Below are 25518 nucleotides of genomic sequence, written 5' to 3'. Positions count from 1 at the left end.
AGCAGTAACACCTCGAATAGCAAATCCTGACAAAGAGAAGGATGAAAGTTAAAGCAATAAAGGGAAAATTTTTTACATACGAGAAAGACAAAAACTCATACCGTGAGTTTTTACTTTCCAACCATGACGATTGGAAATAAATTTCCAAGACCTAGCCTCCATAGGCGCGATCTTCAACAGTTTATCTACCCAACCACGAAAATTGGGAACGTTCTCTACAACTCCCATGGTTGCTAAAAAAAACACACAAAAAAATAAAGTTAAAGGAATTGATAAACTCGAAAGAAAAAGGTACGAGAAGGATGAGAGACTTACGTGCAAAGTTTCACTTCTCATGGAAGGGAACGTTTTGTTCACCCACTAAACCAACTGTGGGGGCAGCAACAAATGGGCATACCAGCCACGATCCTTATCATCTTCTGGGCTTACCAAAACCCTCTTACTCCTAGCCACTAAGGTAAAGACGCCATTGCGAAAAAGTCTAGGGGAGTATAGATGAATTAGGTGAGGGAAGGTGAAATTAACATCTGCCAAATTGGCCAGATGTCTTAAACAAGCAACAGCCCTCCATACCAGTGGGCCAATCTGTGCTAAACAGACTTTGAAGAAACGACAGAAATCGAGAATCACTGGATCAATAGCAGGTTTAAAACCAAGAGTAAAAGGGTATGTGTAAACAAAAGAGAGTCCAGTCATATAGGAAGTAATTCTTTGATTTGGATTGGGGATTACAATGGGCTAATCGTTAGTCCAGTGGCAATCTTTGCGGACTATGGGAGCTAAAATCTCTGTAATTAAAGTGGGGTAAGCGTCGGAACGATCCAGACCAGAAACTTGGCTTTGAAGTGATTGTCTATCATGGTGAAAAGATAAATCGTTAGGGACTATCTCTTCTACCAAAGGTTCCTGTAATGGTTCAGAGGGTTCCTTGCCCTTAGAAGATGATTTTTGGGTAAAAGAACCTCTAGTTCTAGAGGAAGAACCAGGGGTAGGAGAAGGCATGGCAGAACCACCACCACGAGAGGATCCTAAGTTACGAAGTCTCCCACCTCTTCTATGTCTAACATGGGCATTGGGAAACTTGTCTAAAATAGGAACTCTCTGGGTTAGGGTTCGAAGAAGACATGATGAGGAAGAAGAAGAAGTGAACAGAGATTTGCACAGTTCAAATGTTCGAAAAAAATTTATGTGGTAAAAAGTAAAAGGTAAAATTATATTTATACTGATGGGCAACCGTTAAAAGTAAAAATGCAGTAATGGAAGGGTCACAATAATGGTAACTGGTACTTCATGAATAGTGGAGCTGTAAAAAAAGGCCTTGAAAAGGGGTGCAAACTGCAGAATTGATAAGGAGTTGACACGTGTGAAGAGCATTAAATAGAAGTGACCATTGAAGCTTCAATCTTGTCATAGCATTAATGGTGACAAAAATTTTCCTTTAATGAAATCCACTTCCCAAATATTCAACTGACGAATAAATAGAAAGTGGGGAGACTATCTGCATTGGGAAAAATTTAGTTTGCATATTGGAGATGACGTATCATGACACGTAGACTGGTCAAACAGTCAAAGAATTAAGGTTAGTTAAGAGGTATGAGCAACAACAGATACGAGCAAGTTAAATAGAAGAGGCGCGAGCAGTCATACAAGCAATTCAACGCTCGTACCTATTCAAGACATTTAAAGCTCAAAGATCGTGAAGAATCAAAGGAATGGATCTGATAGCAAAAAAGAGCCCAGATACAACATTTAATGAGTATTAAATACTGGAAACGTTTGAGAATATGTACTTAATGTATATGATTGCATAACGTAACATTTAAAGTCATTAATTGCCCATAATAGCCTTATTATGACAAAGGTAAGGCTCGTATCCCCAAAATGGCTATAAAAGGGGAAGGAACAAACAATTGTAGACACAAAACACTATTGGAATATACTTTGATTTACTTGCTTTCTGATCATATTATTCACAAATTTCTTTCTCTATATACTTTTCTGATTATAAGTAACCCGTATTCTTCTAAATTCTAGCTTTGACTAAAAATCTAATTTTTGGTTAAACACTATGAGCTTTCAAGAGAATGGGCCGGCTCCTTATACGTTTGTTCCATTTGGAGGAGGGCCTCGAATGTGTCCTGGAAATGAGTATTTCCGAATGGTGGCTCTTGTTTTTATGCACAATGTAGTAACAAAGTTCAGATGAGAAGATTGTCTCCACTCCAACTCCTAGCTAGACCTGCTCAAGGGCTTCCTGTTCGCCTTTATACTCACAAAACCTGAGTAACATTGTACTTTACAGACTGCTACATTATTAATTTCTTTGCTTTTCTTGTGTTCTTGTTGAGTTCATGTTGCTTAATGCGTTTCAAGAATTTCCCCTGATTGTAATGAACCAAAATCAATTGACATACCACAACTAGAAGTAGCGAATGTCCTGACCACCAGTCTCACTCTCTAAGGTGTAAATGGATTAACACTCTTTGGCTAAGGAGCAAAATACTGGAGATGCCACGAGAAGCCCAAGCAGCTGATATTATATCATTCGGAAAAATTGTTCAAAGAAAATCAATATGGATTGCGCTGCAAGAAGAACATGTTACCACTCTTGGTACAAGCTCTGCAGTTCCTATTAACAAACATTGCTGTCTATAGCTCCATAATCCACACAAAATTAGCGAATTGATCACATTGCATATGGCCAATAATCTCGAAATCACTACTATAGATGACCCCTTTAATCTTGTTGACTAAAATGAATATACCCGAACTTCAACCAAATGGCCCTATATGTTGGGAAACTAGCTCTTCGTCACTTCCCTTGCAATGGTGTCCTAAATCTTACTCCCCCGTTTCAATTTAGACGAGGTAGTTTGACTTGGCACAAAATTTGAGGGAAAAAAAAAACTTTTGAAGTATGTGATGCTAAAAGCTTAAGGGCCAAAAGCTTAGTGGGACAATGATATTTGTGTGACTATAAAAGCTTCTCATTAAGGGTATAGTGAGTAAAATAAAAAGTTTAAAGTTAAATTGTTTCTAAATATAAAAATGAGTCATTCTTTTTGGAGAAAGTGTGTCTTCTAAATTGAAATTGACGGAGTAGTATTCTATCTCAGCAAAAGGCATAGACTCTATTCATTTCCAATATCCATATGATACATAAGCTTCGGTCACGTCCTTGTTTAAAATTAAAATGATGTATTGTTTACATGTGATGAAAGTAGCGTTTGCATGTGATGAAGTTCCATATGTAGACCCCCAAGGATGAGGACCGCACTACTTGTGCTTATGCGATTGCAGCATTAGAGAGCTTTTCTATTTTAAGCCAATTAATTGTCTATTTTGGGGTTTAGTCCTATTTTCTATAGACCCTATAAATACTACTCTTGTTTTGTAGTATTCCCACGTTTAAAAGATCGAAGACAGAAAGCCTTGAGAGGTTCTTAGAGTATCTTAGTTCTACTTGTAGACTCTAGTACATCAATTAAGGTGTATGGGGTAAAATTGATAAACGAATGTTTGACGAGTTGACACGTGGAAGCAAAGACAAGTGGGATATGAGTCAGCAAATAGCTGGCACCGGCTACGAATATGTGATCGGTGTTGAATAAGTTCTAAAGAGTTGGAACCGGAAATTAAGTCTGAAAAAAAGATATTGATCGAAAAAGACAGCATTCAATGAGCAATTGTTACAATGAATCTTTGTATTAATACTCAACTATTATGCAACCATCAAGAGATGTTTTATTCAAATTAAAGAAGAGCTTGATTTGGGGATCTTGTCCTGCTGAATTGAGCTATAAATAGAAAAATTTGTATTCATTGTAGGACACGAAAAATTATTTGTAAAAAGCCAAAATCTGCTCTTATTCTATTAAACTTTCTCTCTTTTTCTTCTTCATATGCTCTTATTATTGCAACCGGGGAAGCTGAGCCCACAGTCAGGCTTGTACTTTCTTCAAGTTTATTTAATTAATTTATTTCTATTCTTAGCTATTTTATATTTTTGGATCAAATTAATTCACGTGTCTATAAACTACGTAACAAATTCAACTGTATGATTTTACCGGTAAACAGTTTAGCGCCCATTGCAGGGCATAGACAATTGTGTATTACTTTGATCCATTCATATGTTACTAACGCATTTTGAAGTTTTTTATTTAGTAAGAGTAAAATCGGATATGGAAGATAAGGATGTGAACAACTGTTTAAATGTTGGAACAAAAAACAAGCGTGAAGGGATACTACAATGTGATTATTCAACCAGCGGAACTCGCAATGAAGGAGATGAGACACCTCCGATTCATGAACATAGAAATTCTCGGCATGTGAGAAGTCCAACTCCTGATGATATAGAAGATGAACGTGTTGTTGAAACGGTCAAAGTTTTGGGAGCACAACAAAGGAAAATTATGAATCATCTCTCAAGACAAGAGCGGAAAATAACGGAGTTGAAGCAGGCGCATTCGGCTTCTCACAATAACTCCAATGGAGGAGTTCGAGTCCCTCCCGATGTGCCTGCAAATCAAACAAATTAGAGAACTTGAAACGTCGCTTCAAGGGAGGAATATGGAATTAATGAAAATAAAGCAGATGTTGCAGGTAGTGGATCCATGATGACAACAATGTTATTAATCCTTTTAAAATCGAACCTATGAGATCAAGAGGAAAATGAATGGTCGTAAGGATCAAAATGCTAAAGAATTCCATGCCCGGATGGATCAAATCCCGGGAGCACTACCAGTATTGAAGGGACTGAATTCAAGGGAATATAAGCAGATGCCGTTTAAACCAAGTCCGGCCCCAAAATTAATTTCGAAGAGATTCAAGATGCCCGATATTCTGAAGTATTATGAAATTTCGGATCCACAAGAGTATATAACAACTTACACTACGGTTGTAAATAGGAATGATTTAGCATCGCATGAGAACGAATCTGTCCTGCTGAAGAAATTTGGCAAAACCCTACCGTAGGGTGATCAAACATGGTACTCTCTTCTACATAAGCATTCAATTGCTTTTTTTGAAATGCTTGCAGATTCCTTTATTAAAGCTCATGCTGAGGCGAGGAAAGTCCAAGCTAGGAAAGCTGACATATTCAAAATTTCTCAAGGAGAATCCGAATTGTTGGGAGAATTTGTCATCTGTTTTCAAAAGGAGAGTATGTCGCTACCAGTGGTACCGTATGAGTGGGAAACTGAAGCGTTCACCAAAGGTCATAATCCTTTAAGTTCCGATGCCTCTAGAAATTGAAGGAAAGTTGTTGGAGTTTCAGGCAACCACATGGACAGATGTCCATAATCGTTACGCATCAAAAATAAGAATCAAAGATGATAAATTGAGTTCCTCGGTGTCTTTCAAAGTCTGCAATCTTGATCGGAATTAGGAAAATTCAAAACCGCTTACGATGCAGTCCGGAGGTCTTCGAAGATTCGTTTTCAACCTTACGAAAGGACCGGTGGGCATGGAAATAAAGGTTTTCAGTCATCGGACAATTTTGTATCGGATAGGAGGGTGGATCATAGTCGGAGTAGCAGAGCTTTACATGAGAAAAAATAAAAAAAATAGGGACTGTTAGAACCAGAAGCTGTATCTTATCAGGACTTGTACTGCATGACCATCCCCGTAGAAATAAGTTGTACAAGTTTGCCGTCTTCCTTATCCTTTTCTTCTTTCTTCTTTCTTCTTCTTCTTCTTCTTCTTCTTCTTCTTCTTCTTCTTCTTCTTCTTCTTCTTCTTCTTCTTCCTCTTCTTCTTCTTCTTCTTCTTCTTCAGTTCCCGAAGACTCATAACTGGTGTTCGAAGAGCTTGAAGTAGTGGCCGACCATAAATGTTGTCGAAGGTAGTTGTTTCTAATTCGCCTCAGCGGTGCACCATCTACGTTTTCAATTCCTTATTTGGCCTCCAGCAAAGTTTTCCTCCTCATGTGGTAAATCACATAAGTCTTTTCAATAAGGAACGAGTCTTCTTGATCTTGGAGTTTGGTTCGAAGCTTCTTGATTTTGGATTGCAACTGTTAGTTTTCAGCCCTCACGATGTCATAGCTCTGGCAAAGGTTAGTATTTGTCCTCGCGTGTCCACGGTTCTTCTCCATAGCATTTTTGAGACTTTACTCCATCCTAGCCCTCTTTTCCTCGGCAGCAGCAACTTCTTCGATTTGGAAGGTAAGCTCGCTTCCAAGTTATTGATTTGCTCCATGGAAGTGGACCCACGTTCGACTGCAATTGTTACAGCCTCTTGTAGCTCAGCCCACTTGGCTTTCAACTCTTTAAGCTCTTTATGCAGTTGAGTGGCCTCTCACTTGTGAGTCATTTTCTCTTGCTCAGATTGCTCCAATCGGGCTTTGAGATCCCCAATTTGAGAAACTTTTGCTTTTAAAACCATGGGGCACTCGACGAGTTGATCTCGAGTAGCAAACTGATCACATTCCGTGGTAAGTGCTTTTTTGTCCAAGATCATCTTTTGTAAGCCTTCGGAGGCAAGAAGGTTAGCCTAAAAGATCAAAGAGTAAAGTTATAAGGACAATGTCTAGCAAGAGAAAAAGGAAAAAAAGAAGATTAAATTGATACCTGAGTAGCAAAGTGCATGATGTTATTAATCAGACACTCAGCAGAAAAAACGTCCATTTTTCTCTAATCTTTGTTGGAAGCCAAAGGCTTCAAGTAGTTGGCGACCCCCATCGGCTTAGAGAGTAAGTGGCATTCATTCGAAATTGAAAGAATGACACTATGTTTACCATCAGGGTTTCAGATAAGTGTCGGGAAAGTGTTCTTTATGTTCCCATGATAAGGTGACCGAGGAGAACGAACATTTTCCATTTGTTCGAGTGGGCCGGTGGTGAAGCGGAAGCAGATGGTGTTGAAGTTGATGCTGAAGTAGGAGGTGGAGGAACATCAGAGGTACTCCTCCTCTGATCGGAAGCAACAATAAGAGCCCAGTAACGAGACTCGGCATTTTCAACTATTCACATTTCAGTGAAGAGTCCTCGAATTTCATCCTGTTAAGCATCCGGTTGAGCAGGGGAAGATCCTTTTCTTCTTCTTTGAAGAGAAACCGAGGACGTCATCATCCTTTATTTCTTCTTCATTAAGGACCACTGTGGCTGATCCGGTTGGAATTTCTTTTGTTGAAGGCTTCTCCCGAGTATCAGCTTTGGAGGTATGTTTCCTTTTGGTTTTTTCTCCTTGGGCTGGAATCTCAGGGAAGATGGGTCTTTACCGGAAGTAAGAGAGGCATCACTAACTCTCTTCCGGTCAATGATCGGTGAAGTTGTTGTTGAGCCATCGTTGGGTAAAGTGAAACCTCAACAACGGAGCAGATATAAGACCCATTCGGAAGACCTGTGCATAGGAAAGGGAATTAACAAGTTGGTACTAAGTCCTTTTGGAGATTGCATGGGAAAAAATGAAAAGTTATATTTACCATGGTTCTTGGACTTCCAGTTGAATTTGGGAGAAATTTCTTTCCACTTACGGGAATTCAGTGTGAAAATATCTAAAATTTTATGTTCCCATTGGTTCAGGTTCTTAACCGATGGTGAAACCCAACGGGTAGCTAAAACAAAAGAGATAAAAGTTAGCAAAAGGGGAATTTTTCTTTAACTCAATAGGAAAAAAAAAGATATCTGCAGTACTTATGAAAGAAGTTCTAAAATTCAGGGATAGAAGGTGTTGTTGCCCGAAAGATGTCCCTGGTAGAAATGACAGCAAACCATTCCATCCAACCGTGGCCGTTGTTGTCATCGACACAAGTAATGATGGCATGGTGTTCGTGTTTACTAAGTTTGATCACGCCTCTACAAAAATTCTTCGGGGAGTAGAGGTTGATCAAAAGGGCAAGAGTGAGGGTTTCTCCGGTTTGGGAGCACAATACCCCAAGGCAAGCCATTGTACGCCATATTGATAGGCTTACCTGGCCCAAGCAGATTTGGTAGTGGTGGCACAATTCTAAGATAATGTGATTCATTTTTTGGCCCATTCTTAAACTAAAAAGGTATGTGTAAACATACATGAGCTCTGATTTGCTAAAAGTGACCCTTTCTACTTCATTGGGCGAAGATTTTAATTTTTTTCCAGTTACAGTCTTCCTTCACAACAGGAATACTAGCAGGGCGAATGGAAGAAGGATATCTGCTGACGGCCAATTTCTGTTATTTTCGGGTTGATAGGTTCTTTTTGTACTTGGAGACCAGTTTCAGAGTTTAGTTCAGACGGGATGATTGTATTGGTGGTAGGACAACATCGGCTTCTTTGGTTTTGTTCTTCTTAGAAGGACCACCACCGATGTGAAGGCCACAGTTTTCGGGGATAGAAGTAGTAGAAGACATGGTGGTAGAAGATCTGAGTAAGAAATTTTTTACTGAGAAAAAGGGGTTTGCAGAAAAAGATCTAAGGAAATTTGAAGAAGAAGAGTTTGCAAAAGCAAAAAGATAAAAATAATGAGTAGCGGAGTAGTTTATAGGCGGCAGAATTCATGGTCATCTTTACCTTGAAAACTAACAAAAATATTTTTTGAATCACAGGATAACACGTGTTCGGCTCATTAAATGCAAGAAGACATGAGTCCCAAGTGTCAGAAATCGTTCAGGAACTTTCCCTTCAAGGAAATAGGTCTTATCCACTTCCCGATAACACAAAGCTTTATCATCAAAAAGTAGGAGGACTATCTGTATGGGGTAAAATTGATAAACGATGGGTGGATGTTCGACGAGTTGACATGAGGAAGTAAAGACAAGCGAGATATGAGTCAGTAAATAGCTGGCACCGGTTATGAATATGTGACCGGTGCTGAATAAGTTCTGAATGCATTGGAACCAGGGACGACGATCTGAAAAAAATATCGGTTGGAAATGACAATATTCAATGTGCAACTAATGCAAAGAATCTTTGCATTAATACTCAACCATAATGCAGTCATCAAAAGGGGTTTTATTCATATTAAAGAAGAGCTTGATTTGGGAATCTTGTCTCCCTAAATTGAGCTATAAATAGAAAAATTTGTATTCATTGTAGGACACGAAAAATCATCTATGCAAAAAACCAAAATCTACTCTTATTCTATTAAATAACTTTCTCTCTTTTTGTTATTCATATTGATCTTATTATTGCGAGAAACTGAGCCCACAATCAGGCTTGTACTTTCTTCAAGTTTCTTTGATTAATTTATTTTTGTTCTTAGTTATTTTATATTCTTGGATCAAATTAATTCATGTATCTATAAACCAAGTTAAAAATTTAACCGTATCGTTTTACAAGTAAACATAAGATACGTTTTTAGTATTAGTTATTCCTTCTTATTTATGATGAGCACAAAATACAATGCGAAATTGATGCTCGCTAGTCAAAGATAGTATAATATGATTATTGTCTCCATGGGAATTTGAATTTAAACAATGCTCTAGTAATTCCTGGTTTAACTGCTATTCAGGAGGATCAAAACTTGATTTGGAATGATTATGAACTATGATTGACTAATAAAGTAAAGCAATTGACGATTGACTGCAACAAACTAGAGATTAGCAGCGTTGGTTTCTTAACAATGTGAGAAATAAGGGTCATGGCAGGATAGGTGCAAGATAGATATTTGGTATCCAACTCTAGTTTAATTCACTCTAATATTCTAATGAATCTCACGAATTCAGTCGATGATTAGTTCAAATGTGTAGTCAAGACTCATCTCTCAATTAAATCTTTACTCTACGAAGTGAACTAATATAAGCACTTGATATGCAAGCATGCGTTAATGGATTAGTGTTTAGGAAAACGTCTCTCGAATATTCTCCTAACTTGATTTAATCAACGATTCAAAAAGCTCCTTTGATTACTCAAGAGAACCACTGAATTAAACCAAACAAAATAATGTAAAGATAATTATCAAAGTATTCCTCTTCTGATTAAATAAATCGGTGAATAAAGTTGCAGCAATTCAAAGCTCCATAAACGAATTCAAGCAAAGAACTAGAATTAAAATCCTCAAATATCAATCAAAATAATATATCCATCAAACCCTAAGGAAAACTACTCCATAATCACGGAAGAAGTCATCAAAATATAATCAAAGAGTAAGAAAACATCAATCTAACGTTACAATCCAAACTCCCGTATTGAATTGATGGAAAGATGATGAATTCCTATGTCTTGTAGCCCCCAATGCTCTCCTAAATCTTCCAAGGTTAAAAGTCCTCTAAAAATGTATTCTTGGTGTATTTATACCATGTAGGAACGGGTACGGACGAAACTATCCTTTCCAAGCCGAAGTAGAAGAAAGACTCTGTAAAATTTGCACACACGTGGCGCATGGGGTGCCGCCCCACGCGGTGCGCCTGTGGAGAAATTCAAAGAGTTGAATTTTACACTCTGCAGGAACTTTGCACTAGCGGCCCGCGGTGCATGGTGCGGCGCGGTGCCGTAAGGTATTTTTCTCTGGGTAATATTTTTTTTGTCACTTTTGACATCCAGACTTGGTCCTCGACCCCCGAACGTGATCCTGACTTAATTTCTTGGGCTTCTACTCAGATTTCAAAGCTCCAAATCATCTATTTTAGCTCCAAACTTATTTTTTTACTCGAAATCACATCCTACACAACATAACACACGTAATAAGTACAAAGTACTAATAATTATGCTTTTGAGAGAGTATGTTCTGTAGAGCCTCAGAGATGCATGGCACGCCGAGTTTGAGCAGTTGCGCCGGGGTGCTATGACTGTGTCAGATTATGCGGTTCACTTTAGTGATTTTGCTAGGCATGCACCGGCCTTGGTTGCTACAGTTCGAGAGAGGGTCCGTCGGTTTATTGAGGGGCTCCATCCCAGCATCAGGATTAGCATAGCCCAGGACTTGGAGATGGATATCTCGTACTAGCAGGTTGTGAGTATTGCTAGGAGAGTGGAGGGCATGCTTGCTCGGGAGAAAGAGGAGAGAGAGGCCAAGAGGTCTCAAGAGTCTGGCACTTATACTGGTACTCGTGCCCCGGCTGTAGTTCGACATGGTAGGGGTTATGTGAGTCACCATGTTCATTCAGCACTTCCAGCCGCCAGTGGTATTTTGGCTACTCCTAGGTCCCAGGAGCCTTATTATGCACCGCCAGTATCTAGTGTACCTCCTGCACGGGGTGTTTTCAGTGGTCAGTCCAATAGACCTGGCCCGAGCCATTGTTTTGGGTGCGACGACACTCGCCATATGGTGAGGGATTGCCTCAGACTTAGGAGGGGTGCACCTCCACAGACTTCTCAGGCACCGCGTGCTCCACCGGGTCCTCAGTCCATGATTACAGCACCAGCTACCACTCCACCTGGTCAGCCAGCTCGAGGTGGAGGTTGGGGAGGTAGAGGTCTCCCCTGAGGGGGAGTCCATGCCAGATATTATGCTCTTCTTGCTCGTACAGATGCAATTGTTTCCGACTTTGTCATTACAGGTATTGTTCTGGTTTGTCATAGAGATACATCGGTTTTATTTGATCAAGGCTCCACTTATTCCTACGTGTCATCTTATTTTGCCCTATATTTGGGCGTATCTTGTAATTTTTTGAGTTCTCCTGTTTATGTGTCTACACCGTTAGGAGATTCTATTGTTGTTGATCGTATATATCAGTTATGTTTGGTTGTTCTTAGTGGTTTTGAGACCAGAGCTGATCTATTATTACTCAGTATGGTAGATTTTGATATTATTTTGGGCATGGACTGGTTGTCGCCTTATTATGCTATTATCGATTGTCACACCATGACCGTGACGCTGGCTATGCCAGGCTTATCGCGGTTAGAGTGGAGAGGTGCCTTAGATTATACTCCCAGCAGAGTTATTTCATTTCTTTTAAAGCTCAACGAATGGTTGAGAAGGGGTATGACACGTATCTTGCCTATGTTAGAGATGTCTATATTGATACCCCTACAGTTGAGTCCGTTCCAGTAGTGAGGGGTTATGCCGATGTATTTCCAGCTGGTCTTCCGGGCATGCCGCCTGACAAAGATATTGACTTTTGTATTGATTTATTACCGAGAACTCAGCCCATCTCTATTCCTCCATATCGTATGGCTCCTCCTGAGTTGAAGGAGTTGAAGGAACAATTACAGGAATTGCTTGATAAGGGCTTCATGCAACCCTATGTGTCACCTTGGGGTGCCCCAGTCTTGTTTGTGAAGAAGAAGGACTATGCGTATGTGCATTGGTTATCGCCAGTTTAACAAAGTTATAGTGAAGAACAAGTATCAATTGCCTCGTATTGATGACCTATTTGATCAGTTACAAGGTGCCAGAGTATTTTCCAAGATTGACTTACGTTAAGGTTATCAACAGTTGAAGATTCGGGAGCCAGATATCCCGAAGATTGCTTTCAGGACTCGGTATGGTCATTACGAGTTCCTTGTGATGTCATTTGGGCTGACCAACGCCCCAGTAGCATTTATGCATTTGATGCACGGTGTATTTTGGCCCTATCTTGATTCAGTCGTCATTGTTTTTATTGACGACATTCTAGTGTACTCCCGAAGTCGGGAGGATCGTGTCTAGGAGTGTGAGGAGAGCTTTCAAAAGCTCAAGACAACTTTGACTACAGTCCCAGTATTGGTATTGCCTACAGGTTCGGGGTCTTATTGTAATGCGTCGCAGATTGGTCTCAGCACGGTGTTGATGCAGGACCATAGGGTGATTTCCTAACCATCCAGACAACTGAAGGTGCATGAAAAGAACTATCATGTCCACGACCTTGAGTTAGCAGCTATTGGCAGCACTATTTGTACGGTGTCCCTTGTGAGATCTACACTGATCACCACAGTTTGCAGCATCTGTTCAAGCAGAAGGATCTTAACTTACGTCAGTGGAGGTGGTTAGAGATGCTTAAGGATTATGATATCACCATTTTATAGCATCCCGAGAAGGCCAGGGCGAAGAGTTTGGGGAGTTTAGCATATCTACCAACAGTAAAGAGGCCATGGGCATTGGATGTTCATGAATTAGCCAACAAGTTTGTTAGATTGGACATTTCTGAGCCAAGTCGAGTTTTGGCTTGTGTGGTCTTCCAGTCACTCTTTATGATCGTATCAGGGAGCGCCAGTATGATAACCCCTATCTGCTTGTCCTTAAGGACAGGGTTCATCACGGTTATGCTAAGGAGGCCACTATTGGTGATGATGGTGCATTGAGGATGCATGGCAGGATATATGTGCCCAATGTAGACGGATTACGTGAGTTGATTCTTCAAGAGGCACATAGTTCGCGGTACTCCATTCATCCGGGTGCTGCGGAGATGTATCAGGACTTGAAGCAGCAGTAGTGGTGGAGGAGAATGAAGAAGGACATAGTGGAATATGTAGCCCGGTGTCTAAATTACCAGCAGGTGAAGTATGAGCATCAACGCCCAGGTGGGTTGCTTCAGAAGTTAGAGATTCCGGAGTGGAAATGGGAGCAGATAACTATGGATTTCATTGTTGGACTCCCATGGACTCAGCGGAAGTTTGATGCAGTTTGGGTGATTATGGATAGGCTGACCAAGTCAGCTCATTTCATTCCTGTGATGACTACTTATTCTTCCGAGCAGCTGGCTCGAGTTTATTTCCGCGAGATTGTCAGGCTTCATGGCGTGCCAGTATCTATCATCCCTGACCGGGGTACGCAGCTTACATCACTGTCAGGAGGGTCGTACCACATGAGTTAGGTACTCAGTTGAGTTGAGCACAATATTTCACCCTCAAACGGACGGACAGTCCGAGTGCACTATTCAAATACTAGAAGATATGCTTCGTGCGTATGTGATGGAATTTGGAGGTTCTTGGGATCAGTTCTTGTCACTTGCGGAGTTTTCCTACAACAACAATTATCAGTCGATATTCAAATGGCACTGTATGGGGCTCTGTATTGTAGGCGGTGTCGGTCTCCAGTGGGTTGGTTCGAGCCGGGTGTGGCTAGGCTATTGGGTACAGACTTGGCTCAGGATGCTTTGGAGAAGGTAAAAGTGATTCAGGATCGACTTCACATAACCCAGTCTAGACACAAGAGTTATGAGGATCGGAAGGTTCGCGATGTTGCATTAATAGTTGGAGAGCGGGTCTTGCTCCAAGTTTCACCTATAAAGGGAGTTATGAGGTTCGAAAAGAAGGGTAATCTGAGCCCAAGGTTTATTGGTCCATTCGAGGGGTTGCGACGAGTTGGGGAGGTTGCTTATGAGCTTGCCTTGCCTCCCAGTCTAGCAGGAGTTCATCCAGTATTCCATGTTTCAATACTTCGGAAGTATCACAACGATCCGTCTCATGTGTTGGATTTTAGCTCAGTCCAGTTGGAAAAGGATCTATCTTATGTTGAGGAGCAGGTGGCAATTTTGGACAGGCAGGTTCAAAAACTGAGGTCAAAGAACATCGCTTCAGTGAAGGTTCAGTGGAGGGGTCAGTCGGTCGAGGAGGCAACTTAGGAGACAGAGCATGATATGTGCAGCCGTTATCCTCATCTTTTTACCACTTCAGGTATGTTTTTATGCTCATTCGAGGACGAACGATTGTTTTAAAGGGGGGAGGATATAACGACCCGGCTGGTTATTTTGAGAGTAATAGCCCTGATCCCCTATTTACTGCTTCCCCCGTATCTTTTTCTGCTTATGTGTCTTGCTAGGAGGTTTTGTTTTTCGGTTTCGGAGTGATTTGGGACACTTAGTCCCTAAAACGGAAGCTTAAGTCTTAGGATTTTGACTGTAACTGAAACTGTGTGAAGACGACACCGGAATGGAGTTTTGTCGGATCTGTTAGCTCCGTTGTGTGATATTGGACTTAGCAGCGCGATCGGATTGTGTTTTGGAGGTCTGTAGCTGAATTAGGCTTAGAATGACGAAAGTCAAATTTTTAGAGATTTTGACTGAAAGTGGACTTTTTGATACCAGGGTCGGATTCCGATTACAAAGTTAGTGTAGATCCATAATGTCGAATATGACATGTATGCAAAATTTGAGGTTAATAGGGCGTGGTTTGATAGGTTTCGGCATCGGTTGTAGAAGTTTGAAGTTTCAAAGTTTATTAAGTTTGGATTGGAGGTTGATTCGTGTTTTTGTTGTTGTTTAATGTGTTTTGAGGATTCGACTAAGTTCGTTTGGTGTTTTAGGACTGGTAGGTATGTTTGGTTGAGGTCCTGGGGGCCTCGGGTTGATTTCGGGTGGTTAATGGATCATTTTGGACTTTGGAAAGATTGCATATTTTCTGGTGTTCTCTAGTTCTGGTTTCCTTCTTCGCATTCGCGAGAGGATCCCGCGTTCGCGAAGAGGAAGTGGAGACAGGTGGGATTTTGTGCTTCGCGTTCGCGATGGAGGTCCCGCATTCGCATAGAGGAATTGGCCAACTGGTCCCCAGGCCCTTTTGCCTATGCGTTCGTGATATTGGTCCCGCATTCGCGTAGGGTCGAGTTGAGTGACCTTCGCGTTCGCGATGAAGGATTTCTGTGCTGGAGTAAGTTGCTCTTCGCGAACGCGAGGGTTCTTCCGCGTTAGCGAAGAAGGAATGTCTGGGCAGTATTAAACATTTCAAAATCGAGGGTTTGACCATTTTTATCATAACTTGAGATAAATAGCTCGGATTTGGACGAGATTTTGAGTTATTTTCAGATACATCGATTGGATAATGATTCTACACTTGATTTTGATTATATACCACTAATCTATCATTAATTTCATCATTTAATTTCATATTTGGGTTGAAAAATTGGGAGAAATGGGAGAAGTTCTTCAACTAAGTTTTTGAGTTTTAATTGAGATTTTGATACCAAATTTGGATAATTTTGGTACGACTGAACTCGTGAGTGAATGAATGTTCATATTTTGTGACTTTTACCCGATTCCGAGATGTGGGGTCGGGTCAACTTTTTGGGGCGATTTTCTAATTTCTTTCTTAAGCTTTGATTTCATTAATTAGATTAGTTTCTTATAGTTGTATTTATGATATGTAATTGCTTTTGGCTAGATTTGGGCTATTCGGAGTCGGAAAATCGTGGAAAAGGCATTGTTACCGATTGATTGTGTTTGGTTCGAGGTAAGTGGCTTGCCTAACCTTGTGTGGGGAAACTCCCCTTAGGATTTGGTACTGTTGTGATATGCGAGCGTCGTGTAGGTGAGGTGACAAGTGCATACACGGGCTATTTATTGTAAAATTTGATTTTCACTAAGTAATAACCTGTTTTATTTTAATTGAGTTATACCAGCATGTGTAGTTATCCTGTTTAGCCTAGAATGACATGTCTACATATCTTAAATGCTTATCTGAACTCTGTGCAGCATGCTTAGTGGATTCCTGCTTCTTCCTTGGCTTGTACTTAGTTTAAACTGTAGGATTTCTTGTTGTAACAGTTATTTCCATTATTTTGAGCTGCGTATTTACTTTTGGACTACAGGACGGTATCCCGGGAGTTTACCCTGCATATTTACTTCGGGACTACCGGACGGTATTCTGGGAGATCCCCTTGCATATTTATTTTGGGACTACGGGACGGTATCCCGGGAGATCCCCCTGCATATTTACTTTGGGACTACATGATGGTATCCTAGGAGACCCCCCTGCATATTTACTTTGGGACTACGGGACGATATCCCGGGAGATCCCCCTACACATTTACTTTTGGGACTACGAGACGGTATCTCGGGAGATCCCCTGTTGTTACTCCTATGTACTATACTGTTATTCTTCTGTGATTTCCTCTTTGTTAAATTTCAGTCTTTTATTACAATTCGATATTTTTATTCTGCCTTATTTAATTTATATATACCAGTAAGGCCCTGACCTAACCTCGTCACTACTCGACCGAGGTTAGGCTTGGCACTTACTGAGTCCCGTAATGGTGTACTCATGTTACTCTTCTGCACATGTTTCGTGTGCAGATCGAGGTACCTCCTACCAGCCCCGCTATTAGTTGCGTACTTGCTGTTGCTCCAAAGACTTCAAGGTACATCTACATGCGTTCGCAGACCTCGAAGTCCCCCTCTATCCCTTTTATGTTGTTCCTCTTTTACATATTCTAGTTACTGATGTATAGAAATAGCTAGACGAATTCTTAGAAGCTTGTGACTTATGATGTTCCGGGTCTTGGGGAAATTTTGTGTATTTTCGAGAGTTGGTTATTGTACATGTCGAGCGACATTTTTATCAATTATATAATATCTGTTGCTGTTAGTTGTTAAGGTTTATGCTTCAATTCTGATTATTTCTGCAAATGTTAGGCTTACCTAGTCGTAGAGACTAGGTGCCGTCACGACATCAAATGGAGGAAGGACTGGGTCGTGACACTTATTCTCTATTATTGTATTCCTTTTTCATATCAATTATATAATGAAAAAGTGAAGTAAATTGATTGTTAGAAATAAAATTTTATTCTATTTATTTGTTTTGACTACAAAAAATATTTTTTGGTTAAAGAAGCATGCCGATCTTCCATACAAACGAGCATTTGCTTCATATTTACCATGCATTGTTGATATAAATTGAAATTTTGAGCTTTTCTGAATAATATTAACTATCTCTCAATCTCAAACAAAATGAAATTGATTATATGAATCCTCACTAACCATATTATTCGATTGGAGCTTAAGTTTCTAGCTTGTCTAAAATATGTTAGTTCGTACGAGATTGCTGTGAAAGAAAAAAAAGAAGAAGAAAAAACAGCACATCTAAAAGAATTGGACGGAGAAATACTCCACTAGTACGTAGTATATCTCATCTATTGTGAGAGAACTGGATTCCTAGAAGACTAGGAGCCCGTTTGGAGATAAGATTTTTTTTTTAAATTTTTATTTTTTTTCAAATCAGCGTTTGTTCATAAAATTTTCAATTTTCACTTAAAGATACATTTTAAAAGTTTTTGAAAATTTGAAAAACTCGAAAAAGCTATTTTTCAAAATTTTCAGTCAAATCACTCACAAAACTTCAAAAACAACCCAAAATTTTATTCATACCCAAACACCAATCTAAATTTCAAATAATTCGAAACTTTTTTCCACCTTTTTTAAATTTTACAATTCTTATGTCAAAACGCCCGGTAGAACTCTCAACTTTAGGACAGGAAGACTAAAGTCAAAAGTCACAAAACGAGTTTTCCCGTTGGCCAATCCAAAGCGGCACAGACCACCAGGTACAATAAACCACGTGTAAACAATATTTCCCACATTGGCAAAACATTGTTGTTTATTCCTCGAAAGCGTCTTTGACTATTCCCAATCCTCCAGTCTCCACACACAATTACCCTTTATCACATCCTACACCGTCCATCAAATCATGAATCACAGATCTCATAATAATTTTATGATATTCTCATTTTCCACACATGGAATTTGGACCCCTCAACACTATATAATTAACCACTTTCACCACCTTTCATTTCATCAGCCTCAACAATCTCATTCAACTTTCTTTTCTAGTCATTTATTTTCCACTGAAAAACCAACACATTTGCAAGTTCATTCCTCAGCAGCTATGGCCACTGCCTCCTCAGCCTCTGCTGCTCTTAGAACCATTTCTTCCTCTGCTAAGCTAACCTCTAGCTTTCCAACTACTGCTGCTTCTCAAAAGATCCGATTTTTTAAACTCCCTAACCCCCTCATTTCTCAATCTCTTAAACTTAGCACCTCCACCAACCCCAGATCATTTCATTGCAAGAGCCAGAGCAGCTCAACAGATTCCACAGCCAGTAAGAATTTTTAACTTCTCTGTCACATAATATCAATCACCTTATGTTCGTTCTATCTATCTATGACATTTAACATCTCTTGCTCTCTTTTTTTTCTGTGAATTTTCTGATTTCAGCTAAAGTTCAACAACTTAGTGTCTACGAGCTCAATGAACGTGACCGTGGTAGCCCTGCCTATCTTCGCTTGAGCCAAAAGACTGTCAATTCCCTTGGAGATCTTGTCCCCTTTAGCAACAAAGTACGTTCCTTTTTGGTTCTCACAATAGGAGTAAAAAACGAATCTTTTCTTTATATTTTTATTCTTATGCTGATTCTTGATATATTATTTCAGCTATATACCGGAGACCTAAAGAAGAGAATTGGAATAACGGCTGGACTCTGCATTCTGATCAAACACGAAGAGGAAAAGAAAGGGGATCGGTATGAAGCTATTTACAGCTTCTATTTCGGCGATTATGGTCACATCGCCGTTCAAGGATCGTACTTGACTTACGAGGATACTTATCTTGCTGTTACCGGCGGATCCGGTATCTTTGCAGGGGTTTCCGGTCAAGTGAAATTGCAGCAAATCATTTTCCCTTTCAAGCTATTTTACACTTTTTACTTGAAGGGTATTCCCGATCTCCCGGCTGAGTTGCTAGTTACGGCGGTTCCTCCGTCGCCGACGGTGGAGCCAGCACCTGAAGCTAAAGCTTGTGAGGCTGGGGCCACTGTGAAAAATTTCACTAATTGAATGGGGTGTTGATGTGCAAGTTCGACTTTCCTTGGGGTCATTTCCGGAAATGATGAAACTGTAGGATAAATAATTATTGTCCTTTATATTTTGCCTTTTTGGTATCTTAATTATTGTAGTTTGTTTAACTATTTTGTACTCCATTATGTAATGCCCAATCTTCATTACTGGATTTTTTCTCCCAATGTAAGTTCATCTTTTTCTCTTGAGTTTAAGTTTTTTTTTAATATATTATCAGGTCACCTAAATAATAACTACAAATAATTGTTCATAAAGATTAAAATTTAAAACTCGAAAAAGTAAGACAATTATTTGTTGCACATGTGAAATACGCTCACACAGTAAAAAAAAAAAAAAAAAATACACATAGTGTTAATAAGTGAGTTAGTCCTTTTTCATTTGGTGGTTGTTGTATTATGAATGCAAGGACATATTTGTTTGAGGTCTTAGTCCTCTACTAAACTAGAAAATGACACGTTTTTATCAATTTTTATCTACTAGTACTAGTAGTAGTAGTGCTCATTAGCTCCAGTTGTTTTCAGTTTAAAGTGCTTTATGTTGTGATATTAGCTGTATTCAACGACAAATCCTCACATCAACTATGGGGATCGCAACTTGACCAATATATCTTACTCTGCTCCTATTTATCATGACAATAACCAATACCCCTTTGTTGACAAATTATACTGTGTAGCGGGTAATTTAAAAAATATATATATATATATATATATATATATATATATATATATATTATTGACACCTCTTCACTTCTTGGTATGTTTATTTATTTATATTTTGACTCCTCTTAACAAAAATCCTGGTTCCGCCACTGATCCTTGATATTTTGTGTATACATCCACGTCAAATCGTGGTATAATTTCACCATTTTATTTTATCAGATAATGTTTAATTGGATGCGGAATTGTAGATATTAAATTGAGCTAATACTAATATATGAGTGATGATTTAACGGATATACAAGTTGTGATTTAAAAAAATCACTTCATTTTAAAATGTGAATATTCTAGTAAATTTGGATTTTGAAAGTTATGAAAATTAACAGTAACAATATTTTGGAACACCAAAAAAAGAGCGTAAAGAGAAAAAAAAAGCTTAGAATTTTCCGATGAACTTTTGTTCGGAAGAAGGGAAGAGGAACTCTTTGGACCCAGTTGTTTGGACCCACTTATTTACTTACAAGAAATTACTTTAGGTTTTACCGTGGGTCAAAAGAGTAATACTGAATAACAACGTCACGGTTTTCTTCCTTTTCCACATTCTTTCCCATCCAAACAAATCATAAACAAACAGTACTAATTTCTTTAACTTTGTTTCACCATTGTGCTTCCTCCCACTTTTCTTTTCCTCCTTAGGCCTAATTACCAAACAAAAGCTGGAGTATATGAGCAACCACCTTTATTTTGAAACACAAAAACAGCCATGTGCAGAAGACCTAACTACTAAAGTCCATATATAACATGTGATTTACTGATGCATTGTCTTCTTTTTAAATTGATACTAATAATTCATATCATTAACAGACATTTAGTATACTGTTTTATAATCTATGTTCATGAACACATGCTTTAGAATATAGTATAATTTTGGAGTTGGGATGCCATTTCCCTAGCTCAATTAAAATTACTCTATTATTAATCTTATCATCTAGTTCATGTACTTGATGGGCTTATTTATTAAGTACTTATTATAGTTCAAGACTTCAAGGTCTTTTTTTTTTTAAAAGTATGGGCAGCCCTTGCTCCAAACTGTACAACAACATACGCAGTGTAAATTCACAAATGAGGTATGAGAAAGATAAAGCGTATGCAACCTTACCTCTACCTTATGTGAGATAGAGAATTTGTTTCCGATAGACACCCGACTCAAGAAAAACCTTGTTCCAAACTTTCCAAAACAAAGAAATGGCATTATGCAATACCATATGAAGTTGCAAATTAAATCAATGGAAACAGTTCGGTTGTTAGGAATTAATTTGAACAGCTGAAAAAGGAGAGGGACGAATGAGAAGATAGATAAGCTATCTAAGATACAGAGAGTGCTATAAAAAAAACTAGGAGAAATATTTTACGACACTAAGCCAGAAATTTTGCTATGGACATTTAAATTTTTAATATACATGTATAAAAAATAATGCCAATGAACATGGAAGGTCACAGTGAATGTCAAACAAAGGACCGGGGAATTGGAACATTATATTATTCTTTCTTCCAATTGCCAAAACGAGTATTCAGTTTGTGTGAATTCTACTTTTAATATGGTTCAGATCCATATGCTCACTGAACTACCCCATCTGGTGATTTTTCCAACGGTTGAATCTTGAATGTTGCAAATGTCATAAAATTATTCTATGAAAACAGCTCCATCTCTTCATTTATTTACTTTTTTTAAAAACTCTTTTAGGACTAGAAGTAATTCAGTAAATAATAGAGGGGGAGAATAAAGAAGAATTGAATGTCAAATCTTAGGTGTAATATACAACTTGTTAAATAGACTTTGAGCTTAACTCAAACCCAAAAACTAGCTCATGTATTGAGCATTATACAAAACCCTATACGGAGTCCAATACTCTCGTTCCCAACCGATTTGGATATTCTTAGGAAATTTTACATCTTATAGCAAAGGTATACACCCTATTTATTATAAAAGAAAACTATTTTAAAATATTATTTTATATAGTCACCTTTTATATTTTATAGCAAAATAGGTATTTATGTATACACTACCATTGAGGTGTGACATGCGCTATTTATGTTTTCTCTCTCTCTTTATTTCAGTTAAACACGATTCTCTCTCAAAATCTCAGCAAAATTTTTCTTCTTTCTCTCTCTCTCTCTCTTCGAGCAAAATACCTCTGCTTCTAACCGTGAATTCTCTGGCCGAATTCTCTAGGTTTACTGTAATTAAAAATACTTCTCAAATGTTGGGAGAAAGAGGGAAAAGCCAGACCTTTTCTTCAAAACCAGATTCCTCCATAGCAAGGAGGAGATCATCGCTCTAAGGCTGGGGCCAATGCGCAGGGAGCAAAAACGATGTCGGAATAATCCGAGTAGAGCATAGGTATTGTAACATGAACGACGGATACCGCAACATTTTCTACGCCGGAGAAGATTTGAAGGCCGGATTTTGTTCGTCTCCATTTTTAGTTTTAGTACAACGTATACAGTATTTTGCTTGGCCGGAAAACGCCATCTCCGGCGAACTTTCTTCTCTTCTGTGCTATTTAGTCACATACAATGATACAAATACATTGTATTCTGTACAAATGCACTCAAATACATTATATTTTTGCCTGTATTTATGTATTCCAAAGGTCTGTATTTTTTTAATATAGCCGAATATCACTATGTTATTGTGATTTTTTGTTATTTGAATACAGCCGAATTGAATACAATGTATAATAGTGAATATCTATGAATTGAATATAATATATACAGTCGAATTGAATAAAAAGGTATACACCCTATTTTCTTGATTTTTTGTTGTTTGAATACAACAGAATTCAATATACTAAAATTGAATACAATTCGATATTGCGCTTTCCGTTATTAAACACCCGTAATCACTTTCTTTTTAGGCACATTCTCTCACTGTATTTATAAATACATTCGCGCGAATACATGGAATACATAATTAAACATATGTAATCCCTGTTTTTTTAACTCAATATATTTATAAATACAGTCGCACGAATACATGAAATACATCACAATAGCAACAAAAAAAAATTAGAATTAATTTTGGTGAGTTAAATTAGGAGTGACACGCTAATTGATCCTCTTTCCGTTATTAAATAGCTGGATTCTCCTATTTTTAGGCGATTTTCGCTATTGTATTCATGAATACAGTAGCGCGAGTACAACAATTATAGTCGCGCACAACTTGACTCTCATGTTCTTAGGCGATTTCTGCTACTGTATTCATGAATACAGTAACGCAAATACAGTAAATACGGTCGCGTAACAACTAAATAGTAGCTATAAGATATGTATATGATAGCTATAGAAAGTTAATAGCCACTAAAAACTAGTAATTTCTGAAAATTTCTCATATTCTAACACTCCCTATACGTTCAGGCCTGTCAATTGGAACGTGAACAATATAAGGTGGGGCCCAATAATGGATAACAACAATTTGATAATACTATGTTAAATGAATTTTGGACCTAACTAAACCCCGTAGGATATTCTAACACAATTTCACTCCCGTTATATTTACTCCATTTTATTTTGTTTTGCAATTTGCACAATGAACTCTCACATTATAGCTTCCCTTGTTTATCTTCTCACAACATTGCTCTATGTTGTATAGGATAAAATATGTTTATATTAAATGATCGCACGAAAAAGTGACACGTGGAGCCGAAGACAGGAGATAGTTCAAACCGAAAGCAACGATGTCATCTGTTATTGGAGAGAACGATACTCATAAAGATGAAACAAATGTCTGCCACCCGCTAGCATTTAATGAGGAATATTCTACAGCATTATGTACACGGCCCGTTATAAGGAATATGTCATTCACTGTTTGCCGTTACACATTCTTCAATGGCCCTCACAATTGACATTAAAGAGGGGCTTGATCCTAGGACCTTGTTCCCTAGGTGCGGCTATAAATAGTGAACTCTATTATCATTGTAAAGGATACGAATTTTTTGGCAAACATATGCTATATTCTATTCAAAGCTCAATATAATTTTATCTTCTTGTTTACTAATATCGTTTCTATTGTGCACGAAAGCCCTGCTCCCGGAATTACCGTTTCTGCTATTTTATCTCCATCTCAAGGCTAAGAATCATATTTTTATCTAATTCATCTATTATTTCAGGATCAAATTAATTCACTTGTCTATAAATCACGTATAAATTCAACTATACCATTTTACGGGTAAACAGTTTGGCGCCCATCGTGGGGCTTAGACAGTTGTGTAATTAAGTTGGTCCTTGCCTCTTTTACTAATGTGTTTGATTATTTGTTCTTTGAAAAATAATTATGGAAAATGAGAGATAATGGTGTTAACAACACACACAACCTTGAGGCCCAAGGAAATCATCCTCAGCACGAGGATTCAATCAACGATACCCGCAGTGAGGAAAACGAGGCCACACCGGTTCACGAAAGGCGATATCCGCAACATGTTCGAGAGACGACTCCTGATGATGCTAAAGAGGAGCACGTCGTTGAAGCAGTTTATAACTAGGGATTTTGACGTGTTTCATGCTCCTTCTTGCTTACGCTTTGAGTATAAATTCTTACAAAATAGTCCCGAAAGGCTCATAAGTTGTGCTTGATTGCAGGTTTGAGCAACAAAGTGACGAGATGTCAAAGATCGGCTCAAAAGGAGTGAAACCTGCACAAGTACCAAAGACAAGACAAAACTCAGGAGAAACAGACTTAGTGCGGCCGCATTACACTTTGTGCGGTCCGCACTAGGGAGATTCAGAGAGTTAGATTTTCAGGCATCAAGGCAGTGCGGCCGCAGAAGATTTTGTGCGGTCCGCACTGAGGCACCACGGCCGCACTATCATTTTGTGCGGTCCGCGGAAGCAAACTTCAGAGAGATGCCAAGTGCTGAGGATCAAGCCTGTGCGGTCCGTGGTTGTGTTTGTGCGGACCGCGCTAGATGCCTCCGCGACCGCAGTCCATTCAGCGCGGTCCGCGAAGCCTGGGTTCAGAGAGTTGATTTTTCAGAGTCAAGAGCCTAGTGCGGCCGCACACCATTTTGTGCGGTCCGCTCTGACCTCGCAGGGGCATTTTTGTCCAGTTTTTTCAGCATAGTATAAATAGAACATTTTCCATTTTTAGGGCATCAGATATTACAGAACAGTAGCTGCGCTCGTGAGAAGCCATTTTGTAGCCATTTTGGGCATTTTAACGTAGTTTTAGCAATTGAATCATTATATTTACTTCAGTAATTTAATATTATGTCTTTCTCTTCATCTATTTCTCTGATTTTATCTTCAAGCATGAGTAGCTAAACCCATTAGCTAGGGTTGTGGCTCAACCCTAGTGTGGATAATTGATGGGTGTTGTGATTTAAGGTTAGATTGATTATGGGTGTTTGTTATTTGGGTCAATTTTATGATTTAATTTATGAATTAGTGGTTGCAAACACTAGTTTGTGC

General features: G+C 38.8%; 1 protein-coding gene across 1 annotated transcript; it reads left to right on the top strand.

Annotated features, from left to right (window-relative positions):
- Window positions 1-18321: 18321 nt before the first annotated feature.
- On the top strand, window positions 18322-19584 carry LOC109240002 (allene oxide cyclase, chloroplastic-like). The gene is made up of 3 exons (XM_019406620.1): window positions 18322-18642; window positions 18759-18880; window positions 18974-19584. The coding sequence occupies exons 1-3, from the start codon at window positions 18429-18431 to the stop codon at window positions 19373-19375; spliced, it is 738 nt and encodes a 245-aa protein (XP_019262165.1). The 5' UTR covers window positions 18322-18428; the 3' UTR covers window positions 19376-19584.
- The last annotated feature ends 5934 nt before the right edge of the window (window positions 19585-25518 follow it).

The sequence above is a fragment of the Nicotiana attenuata genome, unplaced genomic scaffold (assembly GCF_001879085.1).
Source record: "Nicotiana attenuata strain UT unplaced genomic scaffold, NIATTr2, whole genome shotgun sequence".
NCBI classification, from domain to species: Eukaryota; Viridiplantae; Streptophyta; class Magnoliopsida; order Solanales; family Solanaceae; genus Nicotiana; species Nicotiana attenuata.
The sequence above is the reverse complement of the archived record's forward strand: the minus strand, read 5'-3'. Positions and strand labels throughout refer to the sequence as shown.